The sequence below is a fragment of the Ovis canadensis genome, chromosome X (assembly GCF_042477335.2).
Source record: "Ovis canadensis isolate MfBH-ARS-UI-01 breed Bighorn chromosome X, ARS-UI_OviCan_v2, whole genome shotgun sequence".
Classification (NCBI taxonomy): Eukaryota; Metazoa; Chordata; class Mammalia; order Artiodactyla; family Bovidae; genus Ovis; species Ovis canadensis.
In genome coordinates, this window is record NC_091727.1 from 19,670,965 (window position 1) to 19,688,551 (window position 17,587).

The window sequence follows — 17,587 nt, forward strand, 5'->3', positions numbered from 1 at the left end:
TTACTGAGATTTTGGGTTTTCCCCTAAAATGAGGGCTCTGGTCACATACCTCAGCTCACCCTGGCCCAGGGCTCTGGGTGTGATTTCCAAGGAGTAATTGTCAATTCTACCTGCCCCTCTCTGGGCGGAAGGCGAGTGCCCACATGACAATGAATGTGGTCCAGGCAGCAAAGACTCCGCTATTCAGCAGCACCAATAAAAATTATTCTTTGTCAAAGAAATGCTGGAAATCAAGGATATTTATTCCTACAGCTATAATTTGACCTTCTGGGTAGGTGGTAAACATTGTATCCGTTACATCTTGTTTTTTCTCTGCCAGCCAAAGATGAGTTGAATTTCTGAAGTCATCATTAAATGGGAGCAAGGTTTTGCTAGTTCTGTTCTTGATCTAGACCCTAAGAATTTCCCAGGCCTGTATACAAAACAGAGAGCCTATTAGAGAGAGGAAATCAAGAACGAAGCCAATTTATCTCCTTTTCTGGATTCACAGTGTTAGTACTGATAAACTCAAATGCCTCTATAGGAATCCGTAACATTCATACCTGCTGCTGCTGCTAAGTTGCTTCAGTCGTGTCCGACTCCATGCAACCCCAGAGACGGTAGCCCACCAGGCTCCCCCGTCCCTGGGATTCTTCCGGCAAGAACACTGGAGTGGGTTGCCATTTCCTTCTCCAATGCATACCTAACACTGTATAATTATAGATTTTGGTAACCAGAAGTGACTGAAATACACTACTACTTAATGCCTAAAACCAGTGATAAATTAGAGTGTTAAAGATCTAAATGCACAGAAGTCAAACACTGACAACATTTTCAAGGCAGAAGTTAGTGAGCTAAGGATGAAATGTCTCCAGGGTGCTAGGATGTAAGGCATGCATGTTCCACGATGACGAATAAAGAAATATGGGTACGTCATTTGTATCTCTAGAAAAAAAGTTCTAAGAAATCAATTGCAAAAGTGTTCAAGACAGACACAGTGATGGAGGAGGGTGACCGGGACAGTCATCACAAAACGCCATGGCACAGTGATGCTCAAATATACCGTTGGTTGACTCAGCAGCGGCGGCAGTGGTCCCTGGGTCCAGAGGGAGGGTGCTGGCTGCTAAACCTAGAGGAGGGGGTGGGGTATTTCCTGATTCACCTACACAGCAAAAAAAAATCAGACCAAAGAGAGGTAAAAGAAAAAAGTTCCAACTGCTGGTTGATTCTCACTTGCATTAGGAAATTAGAAAAAGTATCTGGGATGGGTTGTTAACTTCTCCAGATTAAAACAGAAAAATATATTCACTGACAAAAGATTGTGTATGCTAAGTCACTTCGGTCATAAGAACAATATAATAAAGTCATGAAACTGTACCACACATGTAAACCCATTTGCTCTCGGAAAGAGCTGATATACAACTCCTGCATAACATAATGGCAGATACAGAAAGAAGACACTAAAAAGATGGCAAAGCCACCCAGGGACTAGTAACAATCCATACATTAAATTAAACATCTGAAAATTTAAAGATGAGTATGAACTGGATAATGAAATAAATAAGTCACCTTGAAACAAAACTGAAAGAGCAACAGAAATAAATGATGTGGAGTGAAGGACCCCAGCCCCCTTTAGGGGTTACTGCTGCTCAGCCTTTCCCAGTCAAGCTGTAGCCATGACTTAGTCCACAGCCACTGACCTTCCCTGAAATCAGGTTATCTCTGGGCTTGCTAGGTGGATCCAATTAAGCAGGCTCTACATTTATTTTCTTTGCTTTTTCTTTTGCTTTACCTCAAAGCCCAGTTACTGTATCAACTGCTGTTTGCAAGCAAGAAGAATGAACAGATCTCCTTCACAAGAAATGCATACACAGGAAGCTTGGCAGCTTTAAACAACACATCTGAAAAAGGTACCTGCAGACCGGTATAAAGCACCCCTAGATCTTGTGGGTGCTGGTCTGCCCATGGTCTCCCCTTCCTGCCCCGAGATCTCCCCAATGGGCCCTGCGATGCCAGGACAGTCTTTCACTCACCATCACGTCCTCCGGATCCGGCAGCCAGTGATGCTCCTCCCGACGAGCACTTCTTCTTCAGCTCCAGCTGCTGCGAGCGCTCCAGAGACCTGCGCATCATCGCCTCCAGCCGCTCCTGTCCAGTTCATGCAAGAGAGAGCAGCATTAAGCACCCAGCCCCACCGCACTGCTGTGCCTCTGCGTGGGCGTGAGTCACCAGACAGGGCTCTCTGCTCTGCATCCAAAACCCAGGCACGCGTGCTCGCCCCACCACACCAGCGCTTTCTTAGTGGGCGGAGAATAAACGCTGCGGCTACTGCGGGCTCCCAGCGCCAACACCTCTCCCTTCCCTGGAGAGAGGCGGCTGCTGCAGCAGCCAGGCTTTGATTTGGTTAAGAATAGTGCCAGGCCAGAGTTAACTCCTTGACACCAATCCCATCCAGCAGAACTGGAATTGTGCTCTAGAACCAATTGCATCCTCTCGAGTTGAAAAGCATACAGCACTATGATTTGAGCAAACTGAAATTAAGATATAATTTGAATTTTAGTAGCCTTAAGCATAACTTTTTGGGGTGATACACCATGACTTTTAAGTCTATTTCACAAGGTCCCATTTTCATCTTAGAACTTCTTAAAGGGGAATTAACTGTGTTCTCCATTGTAACACTTTTCTGCTTGTGATACATAGTATTCCGGGGATAATACTGCAGATTTCAAAATTTTAAAGGACACAAGAGTAGGGAAACTTGTGACTACAAAATTAAGCATTTACCTATTCTCACATGTAGATGGGGGGAAGGGAGGAAGAACTAAACAGTTTTTAGCCAGAAGATAAAAACAACAACCAGGTTTCTCTCCTAACAGAGCATTTATCAAAAGCACGCCCCTGTACTAACCCAACTGTTCTTTTCATAAAGTTGGGCCTGATTGCTGGCAAGTCTCTCCCCGGTACTGGAGTGAAGCTGTCCTAATTTTGTGCTCCCTACAACCTCAATGACACTGCAAATCCCAAATCCACTCCCTGCCTCCACTGGAGAAAGTCCGCAGGGTAAGTGGTTACATGGACACCTTTTCACCCTCATAAAACTAACCCGGAGGTGCTGGGCTAATCCTAGTCTAATTTCAAACCCAAAAGATATTATTTTCTCATGGCTTAAATAAAGAAGTGAGCAAGATTAATTTAGAGTAGCACCAAAGGAGTGACTATGACTTAAGAAGTGGGGAAAGGCTCCTTTATTTCACTCACTTGAAACACAGAAAGGCCACTTAGGAGGCACATGGATCTGCCTTTCTGTCCCTACCAGAGGAATGAGATGAGCATTCTCCACATCGCAGACTCTGCTGCATAATTTTTCCTCCATAGAGCACTGCATTAAAAGATGGCCTCTTCAGGGACCTATGAGCAGAAAGGATATTTCTTTCCTCCAGTAAATCTCAGATTTGTATTTGCTATTAACTGTGCACTAGTTTCTGGCTGAGACTCTACAATCATGAGTGTGCATTTCCTGGCAGAATCCTGTCCTTACGACCCTGGCCCATTAAATTCTCACAGTCAGTCCCAGCAGTTTGTACAAGAAAAGATAAGGGCTTGGAGGAACTAGAAAGAACTTCTTAACTATTTGAGGACTGAAGTCTGGTCACTCAAGATTGGAGCTCAACAGTATTTCATTATGTAGATTTAACATCAAGTATTTAACTTTCCTAAATGAAATCAGTCCTGAATATTCATTGCAAGGACTGATGCTGAAATTCCAATACTTTGGCCACCTGACGGGAAGAACTGACTCACTGGAAAAGACCTTGATACTTGGAAAGACTGAAGGCAGAAGGGGACCAGAGAGGATGAGATGGTTGGATGGCATTACCAACTCAATAGACGTGAGTTTGAGTAAGCTCTGGGAGTTGGTGATGGACAGGGAAGCCTGGCGTGCTGCAGTCCATGGGGTCGCAAAGAGTGGGACACAACTGAGCGACTGAACTGAACTGATTTAACTAATGACCTAATCTAAGTGTTGAAATCTTTCACCTCAGAATGAATTTAGTATTGAGTGGGTTATGAGAGACTGCATACATGTCAGAAGGACCTCACAAGATAGTTGCTCATCTATTTGGACACTAATGAGAACTAAGAACACCAAGACTGATCAGCCAGCCACATCACTGAACAGCTATCTAGGGGCATAACCATAAGGGAATGCCATCCACAGCCAGACCTACTCCTGAGTTAATAAGTTACCTGTCATCCATCCCCAATCCACTGTGCTGCTCCAAACTCTACCATGAGCGATTCATTTCTTTGAATCATAAGCAGGCTTATGAAAATGACATTACCCCTGAGAGAAGACACAATCACTTTGTGTCTTCCCTTTGGGGGAGATGATGCAAAATAGGCAATAACCAAGGTCTCTGGTGGCTCAGTGGTAAAGAATTCGAATGCCATTGGGTGAGATGTGGGTTTGATCCCTGATCTGGGAAGATCCCCTGGAGAAGGAAATGGCAACCCACTCCAGTATCCTTGCTTGGGAAATTCCATGGACAGAGGAGCCTGGCGGGCTCCAGTCCATGGGGTCACACAGTCAGACATGACTTAGCAACTGAACAACAACAAACCAAGCTCTATGGTAAGTGGGCTTATAAAACCCAAAGTTGTCAGAATGGGATGATGCTTTTTCCAAACATGCCAAACCAAAACTTCACTCTTATTAGAGGTTAGTCCTATTTAGTCCCGTATTACATAGTATGTGTGTGGATTTTTCTGTTCCTTCCTGTGATAAGACTGTAAAGAATCCTAGATTTGGAGTCAGAAGCTATGAATTCAAATCCCACTTCTGCCTGCTATCTTTTAGCCCCATGATCCTGAGTAAATCATTTGATGCCGTCCTTGGGCATTAGTTCCCTTATCTATAAAATGGGGATGATATTACCTATATTACAGGTCATTCAAATTTACAAGCTAATAGGAAGCATAAGTCCAATGCTAACTGGATCCAAATTTGATGAGAAGGATTATTAACATGGCAATTTATAGCAGTGGTTCTCAAACCTGAGTGAGCTTGCATCAGAATCCCCTGGAGGGCTTGTTAAAACACCAGTTGCTCTGCCCCACTGCCAGAGTTTGAGCCAGCAGGTCCAAGGTGAATGCCCTGAGAATACATTTCTGACAAATTTCCAGGAGATGTTGGTACTGTTGGTCTTGGGATGGTACTGAGAATCACTGGTTAGAAGAAAGCCTGAGCATGAGGGAGCATGTTGAGAAACTTCAATCACATCAGAAGAACAGTATTAATAAATATCAGAGCTGCATACTGCAAATCCTACCAAGTTCTAGCTCTCCTGAGTATCATCTGATCATCAACAGAGAATGGCGAAAGGGCAACGCAGACTCTTGTCCCTAGAATGTCCTTTCCCAGGTGGGGCTTAGCAGAAGGAAGGAATGAGGGCAACTTACCCTTGACCCCTTGAGCTCTGGCCCTAGATATGCCTGGATGAACTTAACAGGAGAACCACGACCAGGGTGACGCTCTGAGTTGGCCAAGCAGTATAAAAAGCCTGTGGCAGGGCTCGGCCTGGCCACTGTTACCCAGACAGTGTCTCAGGCAGGAGTGGAGGGTTGACACACCTTCCCCGTTGCCCTTACTCCATGCATTTGGGGATGAGAGAGTGGGGACAAGCCCCTAAATGGTCCTAAGCAGGGCTCCGTGGAGGGCCTTTTTCTCTGGAAACAGACATCCACATCTGGCTAGAAAGCCACATAATCACCATGGCCCTATGCCAGCCAACGCCCTCTAAGAGCAGCCAGCTCTCATCTTAAGAAGTTTTCATTTAGTTGAGTTCAGAAAGGTCTTGTTTTTACAATCAGCCTGGTGGGTTTTGTTAGGTATCAAGCAAGAAGAAGATAAGAAGTCGTGATGTGTTAAAGTAACTTACAGAGATGAAGGTACACTTTGAAAGAGGCCTTTCCTGGTTATCTGTTTAGCAGGAGGAACAAGGAGTTGGTTCTGAGTCATGAAACTATACTTCCCTGAGTGGAGAAAGGTGAGTACACTGTGCTGTCACCCTTAACCCAGGGAGGTTAAGGTTCTGGTTCCAGAAGCTTGATGCTGGGGAGCTATGTGGCATGTGAGGGTTTCAAGAACCCACCCCAAGGAGAAGGCAGCCTGCAGCGAGAGAATGAGCTCAAGGTCAGGCTGCCAAGTGGACACTGGACTCCCGCTTCCCTAGGACAGGCCTGCCTACCTTCTAGCCTTTGAGACCTCTGGGGGCTTCTGTGGTGTCAGAGAGGAGGTATCCACGCTGAGTCTGGGGCTCACCTGCACAGATGTGAGGTGTTACCAAGAGCGACAGCAAGGTCAACAACCCTAGGAACCTGGAGCCAGGGCAGGGCTGGTGGGGAGGCGAGGAGTCAACAGGCCTTTTCTGAGCTCCTAACATCAGACTGGAGAGGCAGGAGTTGGTGGGGAACACACTTTCTAGCAAGCTAGAGAAGCAAAATGGAGTGACCCATCTTCCTGTAGAGGCTTCTCCCTGGTTGACAGAGATGGGCCCTGACAGAAAGGACTGAGATAATCCTGGCATTGTGGAGCGTCTCCACAGCCACGTGCCAAGCAGGGAGCAGCCCTCCTCAAAGATCTCCAGCGAACCATGGAGGCAAATGCAAAGGCTTTCCTTTGGAAAGGCTCCCGCAGCAGAGAGCTATCCATCCCCTCCAAAGATCCCTAACGACAATGCCAGTCGGACCTCAGTCCCAGCAGAGCAGTGATGACCAGGTTGCATGGGCAGAGTCCCTGATCTCCACTGAGGTCTCCTGGGGCTCTAAGGGCAGGAGCAGGTGGGGCAGGGAGCCCACTGCTTCCTCGGGTTGCTCTGCACCCATGGGAGGCCCAGCTCTCAGTCTTGCCCTGCTGTGTCTGGGGAAAAGGGCATGCAAGCTTGGTGTGTGTTTGCCGGCCATAGGCAGGCAGCCTGCCCCACTACCCACCAGTATCACGTAAGGGGTGAAAGGGAGCAGACAAAGCAAATAGGAAATCAGCCCAAGCACAACAAGCAAGTCAGCTGCATCAGGACTAATCAGCTGGCATGACATTCCCTCATCTGCAAGAGACTGGAGTCCGACATAAAATGATTGACTTAAAATGCCTCTGGCACTGTTGTTCAATATAAGAGTGCAGAATGCCTCAGAGGTGGACCTGTGTGGCACTGTCAGGGGTGGTGCAGGCTAAGGAAGTGTCTCCTGTGTCTTTGAGGCACCCTTTCCTGGAAGTGGCAGTGACAAGCATTCCCTGCAATCAGCAATCCTGCAGGGGGTCAGGAGTGGAAGTGCAGGGAGGAAGACCAGCTGTGAGTCAAGGACGGGAGGATGGGAAGAAAGGGGCGAGTCCAGCGACTCACGGCAAATGCCCAAGCTGGGAAAGGAGAGGTCCGTCCCGGTCGATGAAACAGCCCAGCTCACTGTGGCTTTTCTCTGGGTCTCCACGCCCTGTGCCATCATCTTTTCTGGGCAGCTCTCTCTTGACCGTGCTTCAGCCAAGGCCAGCTGGAGTCAGTGAAGGGAGCAGTTACTCTGTGCTAGTGCTTTGCCGGTGCTTTTACAAAAGTCACCTTCTTTAAGTCCTGTGACCACCTCTCTGTTCTGGGCTGAGAAGAATGAGTTCTTAGAGGGGCTGTGGGACTTGGCCTTGGCTGCTGGCTGCCTAAGTGGGAGAGCTGGGATTTGCACCAGGAGCTCGCAAAGGCACATAGGGATCCGGCTGAGACAGCAACAGTGAACTGTGACTAAGATCTTGCTTCAGGCCTCCATCCACTAAGAGGAGCAAAGAAGCTGCCACTGATGCCTGTCCGCTGTGGGCAAAGACAGTTCTAACTGTGTGTATGTGTGCATGATTGTGGTGTGTTTTTTTTTTTTTAAGTTAAAAAAAAGAACCAAAGGGTAAAGACAGTGATAATTCAGAGATTTAAAAGAAATACTGAATTTATACCAACATCTCTGTATCTTATGGGCTTCCCTGGTGGCTCAGATGGTAAAGAATCTGCCTGCAATGCAGGAGACCTGGGTTTGATCCCTCAGTCAGGAAGATCTCCTGGAGAAGGGAATGGCTACCCATTCCAGTGTTTCTGCCTGGAGAATCCCATGGATAGAGGAGCCTAGTGGGCTACAGTCCATGGGGTCGCTAGGAGTCAGACACAACTGAGCAACTAACACTTCCACTTTTCACTCTATTTTACAGTGCTGGCAATTAACAAACCTCTATATTGTTCATACTAAATGATGAGTCACTATACCTTATGAATAAAAAATGAGCATCACCTGATACAAAGCTATGATTATACTCTTAAAATATACTTGTTAAGAAAATCTATACCCCAAATATGCTTTCTAAATATACTTTCAAGGTTTAGTAATAAAGGACTCTGTCAGGTAATTACATTCCATTTCTTTTTTAAAACATAACTAGAGAGAAAGGATGACTAAAGCAAGAACCTGCATTAAAATATAAATAGAATAGCATGTTTGTATTGGAAGGTAGGCTATTTGATTTTCCAGCAGTGACTACAAGATCACGTTACTTTCTATACTCACAGCCCTTCTTCCAGCTTCATGTCTGCCCCAGAAGCATGGATGCCTCAAGTAACCCCCAGGTGTATGTCACTCAGTCCCCACCCATAATCCCCTGAGTCTTATCATTAGAGAAGACATCTGAAAGAGGATGTCTTAGAATCCAGCAAGTCCACCCTCTTCACTTCAGAGACAAAGAAATTAAGGCCCAGAGAGGCCAACCAGCTTATCTGAGGTCACACAGCAATAAACTGCTAAGTTGAATGCATCTGTCTCTTTGCTCCTGTTCGGCCCTCACCTCCTCCTCCCGGAGCTTCTGCTTCCTCTTCTCCTCCACAGCCGCCCTCTTCTGCTCCTCTCGCTGCCGCTGCTCTTCCAGCTTCTTCCACCGCTCCTCAATTTGCTTTTCATACTGGAGCTTGGCTCTCTTCTGTTTCTCCAGGATTTGCTGCTCCCGGGCAGCTGGGGGAAGGAAGGCAGAAAAAAGGTGTCATTACCGGAGTACCCCAGGCCATTTGGCTTAATATCAACAATGCAGAAGTGAGACCGAACCCCAAAAAGGAACCCAGAGGGATCGTAGGCTGCAGTAACTGAGAGGAAGGGTTCTGGCACCTCCACCACTAGCTGGGTGACCCCAGGCCTATTAGCCACATCCTCTGTCTGCCTCAGCTTCCTCTTCTATGAAGTGGGGATGTGCAACATCACAGTGTTGGGGAGACTGAATGAGACAATGCAGAGAAAGCAGACAGTCACCGCCCCTACACGTGGGAGCTCTATCTGTCATCACCATCAAGTCAGACTTGTCCCAGTGGCTAGGCCACATGGGGGATTGAGAAATGAGAGCTATCAGGGTATCATCATTCAGGATACATTAGCTGTACATACACTGCATACCAGATGCTGAACTGGGTGAAAGTAAACAGAAGAGGATGAACAGGACTGTCTTCCTTCTTGAGACATTTACTAAGGGGCCTTAACTCCACCTGGCCAAGCAGGCAAGGGTTCCCTGGAGGATGCAATGTCTGAGGTGACCATGAGGAGGCAGTCATTGAGACGGATTCACAAGCTTCTCTTCCGTCTCAGTGCCCTAGGGAAGCCACTCTCTACCTACCTGAGGCACCCTGTGGGGAACACCCTTGATGCTTCTGTCCACAGCCTGCAAGGTAGGACAGCTTTTCCCAACAGGACAGCCTTTCCCAACTGGTTCCCTGTCCTAACATAGAAATGGCCTTCTGTGTCGATTTCCTCTGTTCCTCCAAGGATGGCCCTTCAGCTGCCCTGGGCAGAGGTCGCCTGAAGAGGGGGGTGGTGTGCAGAGAATGTCTCTCATTCTTCAGCACCCTATCCACAGCTGTAGTGCAGTGCCAGTAACAGAGCTTCAACACGTGCTCAGGGAGTAAATCAACCACTCTGAGAATTATGTAATATCTGTGAACAGATCAGTGGTAATGATGGTTTGCTCCCAGTTTTCCACGTTGACCTAGCAACTGTCCCAGTTCTTTTCTCATTTAGTCACAAATTTCTAACAATCCTGAGAAAAGACACCATCATATCTCTACTCCCTTAGACCTAAACAGCCAAAGTGCACAACTTACCAAGACATTTTTCTCTTTCTTCTCGTCTTTCTTTAGCTAGTCGTTGTCTCTCATCGGATTTTAAAAATCCTTCCATGCCTACAAGCGAGAAAACACGATTAAAGACTTCACTCTCCCCATCTGCTGAGTGTCAGGGGGCGCTGGGGCCGCACCCTGAGTCTGGTCACACACACACATCAGCATCAACATCACTTCACCCGCAGAGTGAAGTGATCCATCACTCCCTACCACAGGGGAGGATGGCCCAGACTTAAGAGCTGAGGAGTGGTAGCTGTGGCTGTCACGCTCACCTGCCAAGCTGGGCTGAAGTGGCCCCAGGCCAGCCCTGGAGAACTAACCTTCCTCCTAGTTCTCTGGCTCCAGGCCTGGCCCCAGAGGAGTCAGAAAGCTCAATTAGGGACAGGCCTGGCAACATGCAGAAAAGCCTACCAGGCTTCCCCTGGTCCAGTTCACAGGGGAAGGCAGATGCACAAAAGAAAACAAAATTATTACACAAATTATTATTATTATTAGGGCTTCCCTGGTGGCTCAGATGGTAAAGCATCTGCCTGCAATGCAGGAGAGCCGGGTTCGATCCCTGAGTTGGGAAGATCCCTGGAGAAGGAAATGGCAACCCACTCCAATATTCTTGCCTGGAAAATACCATGGATTGAGGAGCCTGGTGGGCTAACAGTCCACAGGGTCGCAAAGAGTCGGACACGACTGAGCGACTTCGCTTTTTCGCTTTTATTATTATTAGTGAACATTCGACTTTCTGGAAGAAGACAGCTGCTGAGGGGCATGTATGAGTGAGCTGGAAAAAAGTAACACTCAAGTTTGATTTTGGTTCTACTAAGTTTGCTCCCATGTCAATCTTAGCATTTTATAATCACAAAGAAGGAATATGATGTACTCCTGTTTACTTGTTACTTCATTTTGTTTTATTTATCAGTATAAGAAATAAAATGGAACAAATGGCAATTCCCCCCTAAAATGTCCGGGAAACATCCCAGGAGCTCCACATCTCCACTCATCTTCTACACGACCCTAAAGGGCTTTCTGAAGCAAAGATGAAATGATCTTCGTGGTTGCTTTAGGATTAAAAATAATTTACTGCACTTGCTCACAGCTGATCATTCATGAGTATTACTTACACAATGGTCAAGGACCACATTCTGGAGAAACTGGCTTTAGTGCTGCTATAACCGGACTGATGTGCCCAGCACCTGGGTCGCCTCTGTGGTAATATCACAGCTGACTTCACAGTATGCACCTTTCAGGGGTGTGCCTTCCACTGCTCAGGAGAGAGGCCCGGAGGTTTGGACCGCAGAGCAGCAGCAGGAATGCGGATAAGGATGGATGTGATAAGCTCTGGGTTGTCACAATTCCCCAGAAGCATCTAATTTTGCTCCTGGATTATGCAGCAGGGATATTAAAGCTCAAGAGAAGTCTTGGAAAATCAACCCAAGTGCCACTTCCCATTTAAAAAAAAAACACTGAAGTATAGTTAACTTCCAGTGTTGTGAGTCACTTTCAGGTGTACAGCAAAGTGGTTCAGTTATACACGTACATACATACACACATGTATATTGCTTCACATTCTTTTCTACTATAGGTTATTACAAGATACTGAGTATAGTTCCTTGTGCTATACAGTAGGTCCTTGCTGATTATCTATTTTACATATAGTAGTGCATGTATGTTAATCACAAACTCCTATTTTCTCTCTATCCCCTTTTCCTCTTTTAGTAATGATAAGTTTGTTTTCTATGTCTGGAGTTTATTTCTGTTTTGTAAATAAGTTCACTTGGTTTTTGTCAACTCTTAATCATTACGATTAATGATTAATGGCATCACCGACTTGATGGACATGAGTTTGAGCAAGTTCCGGGAGCTGGTAAAAGACAGGGAAGCCTGGCGTGCTGCAGTCCATGGGGTCGTAAAGAGTCAGACACAACTGAGCAACTGAACTGAACTGAACTGAACTACAATGGTACCAACGACACGAACAGCATCAAGAATTTAAACGCCCAACTTCTCAGCTCATCAGTGTTGCTCTCCCAGTCTGACCCCTTTCCCTTACACCCCCTGAACTTGTATGAACCCCATCCACCTTCAAGAGCCCACAGTTTCCCAGATCCGTGAAGCTCTGTGCCCTCACATTGGTCGCAGAATCCTAATTTCATTCTGCTTAGCTGCAGGGTACTGCCTCCCTGCAGGGAGTGAGGGCCTACTGAGCCAAGGGCGGGTCTGCATCTCTAGGTCCACCCGCTTGGGCCACACCCTACCCCACAAGCCTCAAGGTGCATACACAACACTCAAAGACAGGAATGTGGTCAGTGGTAGGGTAGCGGGGACAGAAAACCAGATTTCTCCATGATGATTCTCTAAACATTTTCAACCTCTAGTCTCTACCTTAAGCATTTGATTAATAAGGATTTGTTCTGTATGAAAATCTACAAAGAGAAGCCAACAACCCCTGGACAGATGCTGGCAACAGCACCCACATCTACTTCACAGCTCAGGCATGACCTGTCACCCTCCAGATCTAAGATACAGACTGAGAACCACTGAAAGTGTTCTTTGAACAGAAGAAAAAGAGAAAAACTGAGGAAAAAGGGCCAAGCACATTTGAAATTGGCCATGGTACCTTAAGGCTTTACCAACAGAAGGATGGCTGTTGCAGAGATATGCATGATTTTGGGCTGCCCCCTTGTGGGCACTTGTAAGAGTCACACTCTCAAATCATTTTTCAAAAAATCTTCATTATCAGGCTCATAGTCATGACCTGCTTTGTCATAACAGGAGGCTACAATGTATGAACCAAGTCCACTGCTTGAATTTACCTGGCCCAATCACCCCATGATGACAGAGGTACTATTATGACTCTCATCTTACAGGTACAAAAACGGTACACAGAGGTTAACTTGTTCAAGGTTACGCCATCAGAAAGTGGAGATGCAGATTCCAACCTAAGAACCTGACTCCAGGACTCACTCTTAATCACTGCTTTCTCACATGGCAAAAGAGGAAACGTAATAGCTCAATCTCAGCACCAATGAATAAATGCTTCGTGGCTTTCTGAGACTCTATTATACACAAGGAACAAGTTCCATCCTTGTCCCAAGAATGCACATGCAAATTTGGAGAGAAGTGCAAGACCAACTCATTAGAGAAGTACCGATTAAGCACTACTGTGAGCTGGGCACTGGCCAGCTGTGAACAGATGTGCTAAGTATTTGCTTCCTCTTCATACTGATGGTTTGGAAATGACTGGATGCTGCGTGGGGAAAGGGGGTAGCCAGATGACCCCTGGGGCAGCCGTGCCATGCAATTTTGCTTGGGCCCCTCTGAGGGGGATGAAGTGACTCAGTCCAAGGTGGGTAACCTAGAATCTCTATACACTCTCACAAGGCAGTGACAAGCCATTCTTCTCTGTTTAAGATAATCAAGATTAAATGCAATTAACAATTCTGTTCCTCCATCACACTGGGCCTGTTTTAGGCACTCACTAGCCACATGAGGCTGTCAACCACTGTACTGAAAAACAGTGAACCAGGAACCTCAAGGCTCACTCTCGTGATTCACATGTAACTGCCCTGGGACACACACAAATGAAGAATTCAGAGTCCAATCAAGGTTGAGTTTTGCTGGGTGAGTAAGACTGTGGTAAGGCATCATTTTTCTACATAGCATCTGCCTCTCCTGATTAAAAGAACTGTCAAGCAATCATTTCTAGAACATCCATTTGAGGAGAAGCCAAATAATTATATCTCCATTTCCACCTTGTGATCCCTGATGAACCTCTGGGGACCTCTGCCAAGAGGTTCCACCCGAAGGATGAAGGGGTACTGCACAAAGCAGACAGCCCCTATGTGTTCGGGGGCGTGGACCTGACCAGTTAGCATCACTGCAGCAACGCAGCCTGAGAAGTCGAGGTAGACTATGATTCACAGGCTCAGGGCAGTGACCTTAATACACGAATGCTAACACCACCAGGAGACTTCCACTAAAGACATGGGTATGGGTGTGTGTGTGTGTGTGTGTGTGTGCATGTGCACGCACGTGTGTGTTCAGTTGCTTAGTCGTGTCCAACTCCTTGTGAACTCATGGACTGACGTCCGCCAGGCTCCTCTGTTCCTGGGCTTTCCCAGGCAAGAATACTGGAGTGGGTTGCCACTCCCTTCTCCAGGGGATCTTCCCAATCCAGGGACTGAACCTGAGTCTCCTGCATTGGCAGTGATGACTTGAGCCAGGGTTAGCAACCCTAGCTTTGAGAGCTACTATTGCACTGAGAGTTAGTTCAGTTCAGATGCTCAGTCGTGTCTGACTCTTTGTGATCCCATGGACTGCAGCACGCCAGGCTTCCCTGTCCATCACTAATTCCCGGAGCTTGCTCAAACTCATGTCCATTGAGTCGGTGATGCCATCCAACCATCTTATCTTCTGTTGTCCCCTTCTCTTCCCATCTTCAATCTTTCCCAGCATCAGGGTCTTTTCCAATGAGTTAGTTCTTCGCATCAGGTGGCTAAAGTATTGGAGTTTCAGCTTCAGCATCAGTCCTTCCAATGAATATTCAGGACTGATTTCCTTCAGGATGGACTGGTTGGATCTCCCTGCAGTCCAAGGGACTCTCAAGAGTCTTCTCCAACACCACAGTTTAAAAGCATCAAATTTTCGGAGCTCAGCTTTCTTTATGGTCCAACTCTCACATCCACACATGACTATTGGAAAAACCATAGCTCTGACTAGATGGACCTTTGTTAGCAAAGTAATGTCTCTGCTTTTTAATATGCTGCCTAGGTTGGTTACAGCTTTTCTTCCAAGGAGCAAGTGTCTTAATTTCATGGCTGCAGTCACCATCTGCAGTGATTTTGGAGCCCAGGAAAATAAAGTCTGTCGCTGATTCCACTGTTTCCCCATCTGTTTGGAAGTGATGGGGACACCCCGTGAAGTGGTGGGACCGGATGCCATGATCTTTGTTTTTTGAATGGTGAGAAGGCTTTGGTGTAGTCAATAAAGCAGAAGTAGATGTTTCTCTGGAACTCTCTTGCTTTTTCTATGATCCAGCAGATGTGCTGGCAATTTGATCTCTGGTTCCTCTGCCTTTTCTAAAACCAGCTTCAACATCTGGAAGTTCACGATTCATGTACTGTTGAAGCCTGGCTTGGAGAATTTTGAGCATTACTTTACTAGCATGTGAGATGAGTGCAATTGTGTGGTAGTTTGAGCATTCTTTGGCATTGCCTTTCTTAGAGATTGGAATGAAAACTGACCTTTTCCAGTCCTGTGGCCACTGCTGAGTTTTCCAAATTTGAAATAGCTCAACTGGAATTCCATCACCTCCACTAGCTTTGTTTGTAGTGATGCTTCTTAAGGCCCACTTGACTTCGCACCCCCGGATGTCTGGCTCTAGGTGAGTGCTCACACCATCGTGGTTATCTGGGACATTAAGATCATTTTTGTACAGTTCTCCTGTGTATTCTTGCCACCTCTTCTTAATATCTTCTGCTTCTGTTAGGTCCATGCCATTTCTGTCCTTTATTGAGCCCATCTTTGCATGAAATGTTCCCTTGGTGTCTCTGATTTTCTTGAAGAGAGCTCTGGTCTTTCCCATCCTCCTGTTTTCCTCTATTTCTTTGCACTGGTCGCTGAGGGAGGTTTTCGTATCTCTCCCTGCTGTTCAGCGTTAGTGCCACAGGGGAAACTGCACAACGGGTCCACGGGGTCCCCCTGTAGCACTGCTTACAACTGCGTGAATCTGCAATACCCTCAAAGTAGGAGCTTTTCAAAATGCACTTTAGTCACTCAGTTGTGTCTGACTCTTTGCGACCCCATGGACTGTAGCCCACTTGCTGAAGTGTAAAACCCTGGGAGGGACCCAAAGACAAAGAGGGAGCAGGTGACACCTTCCTAGAAGGACAAGGGGCAGCCCTGCCAGAGTCACCTCTGCCTCATTCTTGATGCAGTAATGCTTCCTGGGGTGAGGACGCTCAGGAGGTGGTGTGTACCCCTGAAACTGAGGCGTTTTCCTGGGTAATTCACCCCTAGAGGAAATAAGAATCAAACAGGGATCCTGAGCAGACAAACAACTATTTTCTGTGAACAGAAGAGCATAAAATTTCATACTTTGCTGACCTGCTCTTGCTTAGAGTAACTTCCCGTTATCCTTGGGCTGTGGCAAGACTTTTTAAAAAACTAATTTAAAAATGTATTTTATTAGCCTCAGGCACTCTCTCTCTAGAATATCAATGAGTTGATATTAGTCAATTATTCATGTTATATAATAACTGTTATCGAAATGCAAAGTTTTTAAGTGAAGCCAGCTGTGTTCGACTTTTAAAAACTGACTGCATTAAATGAATTTTAAAGTAACCTTCCTAATGACAGCTCACGTCTGTGCAATTACAATGCCCAGACAAAGGGAAGGGACTCAGGAATGAAGAGCTCATCAAATAGGAAGCCATGTCTGCCAGCCCCTCCTGTGGGGGGCCCACCCCTCTGTGGACTGGCAGGCAGGGATGCACCAACAACTCGGTGATGATCTGTCTCAGGTCATGGAGACCACCGGTCCTCACCTGTGGCCACAGGCCGTCGCCTGGGGAGCTCTAACAATTATGGTGCCTGTGCCTCCCTCCCAGAGACTGGCCTTGTTGGCTCAGGTGTGGCCAGGGTGCTGGTGCTCTAAGAGCTCCCATGTGATGCTTCTGTTCAGAAGGACTGACACTGCTCCTAGCCTGCTGCTCCTCCCACTGCAGCGCGGGTTGGAACCACTTGGAGGGTTTGTGAACCCAGAGTGCTGGACGGCACTCCCAGAGTTTCATGGAGTGGGCCTAGGGCCCGCCAGAGAAGGGTGTCCAAGACCCACACCTTAAGAGCTGCTGTTCTACTAGACTAGGTTGATTCTACAGGGCAAGGCCCTGCCTCCAGCTCCTCTCTGGATGTCCAGAGCCCAGCTAAGTGTGGGGCTCAAAGAGTGGGTCCCCAGTCATGTCTGCAGAAGGAACAACTGGCCGTCTGCCTGCACCCTCCTGCACAGAGTCTGCCATGGCTGTTACTGCCCCTACGCTACTCTCTGCGCATGCGCATCTGCCCCTCGCCCTCTAAGCCCCAAGACCTTGCACATGGTACTCAAATAGTTACTAAATGAGGGGCCATGAATATTATGTCCGTTTGATGGAAACCTCCCCATTTGTAGAGCATTAAACCAAGTATCAGAAGTGTCTATAAAAATGAGGAACATTTTAAAATATCTTTGTAGCCATTATTTTGCTGGATCTGTTCAGGAAATTCAAAGGTCAAGAAAGGAAGGTAGCTTCCCCCACAATTGCTAACAGTTTCCAGGTGATCAGGTCTCCTTTGAGAACCACTGATCTACTCCATTCCTTACCAGCTATAACCTTCTGAATTGGCTTAGATTCTCTTTTCACTGCAGTGAAAAAGTCTGTATTACACTGTTGCCACTGAAT

At 46.8% G+C, this 17,587-nt stretch overlaps 1 protein-coding gene across 2 annotated transcripts in view; it reads right to left on the reverse strand.

Moving 5' to 3' along the window:
• Positions 1-17,587, reverse strand: part of MAP7D2 (MAP7 domain containing 2) — a 98,010-nt gene that overhangs the window by 40,310 nt on the left and 40,113 nt on the right. For both annotated transcript variants that reach the window (XM_070289569.1, XM_070289568.1), the window contains exons 2-4: positions 10,140-10,217; positions 8,843-9,006; positions 2,013-2,127 (exon numbers count right to left, since the gene is read on the reverse strand). In XM_070289569.1, coding sequence (XP_070145670.1) covers positions 2,013-2,127; positions 8,843-9,006; positions 10,140-10,217 — 357 coding nt within the window. The remainder of the gene's footprint in view (positions 1-2,012; positions 2,128-8,842; positions 9,007-10,139; positions 10,218-17,587) is intronic.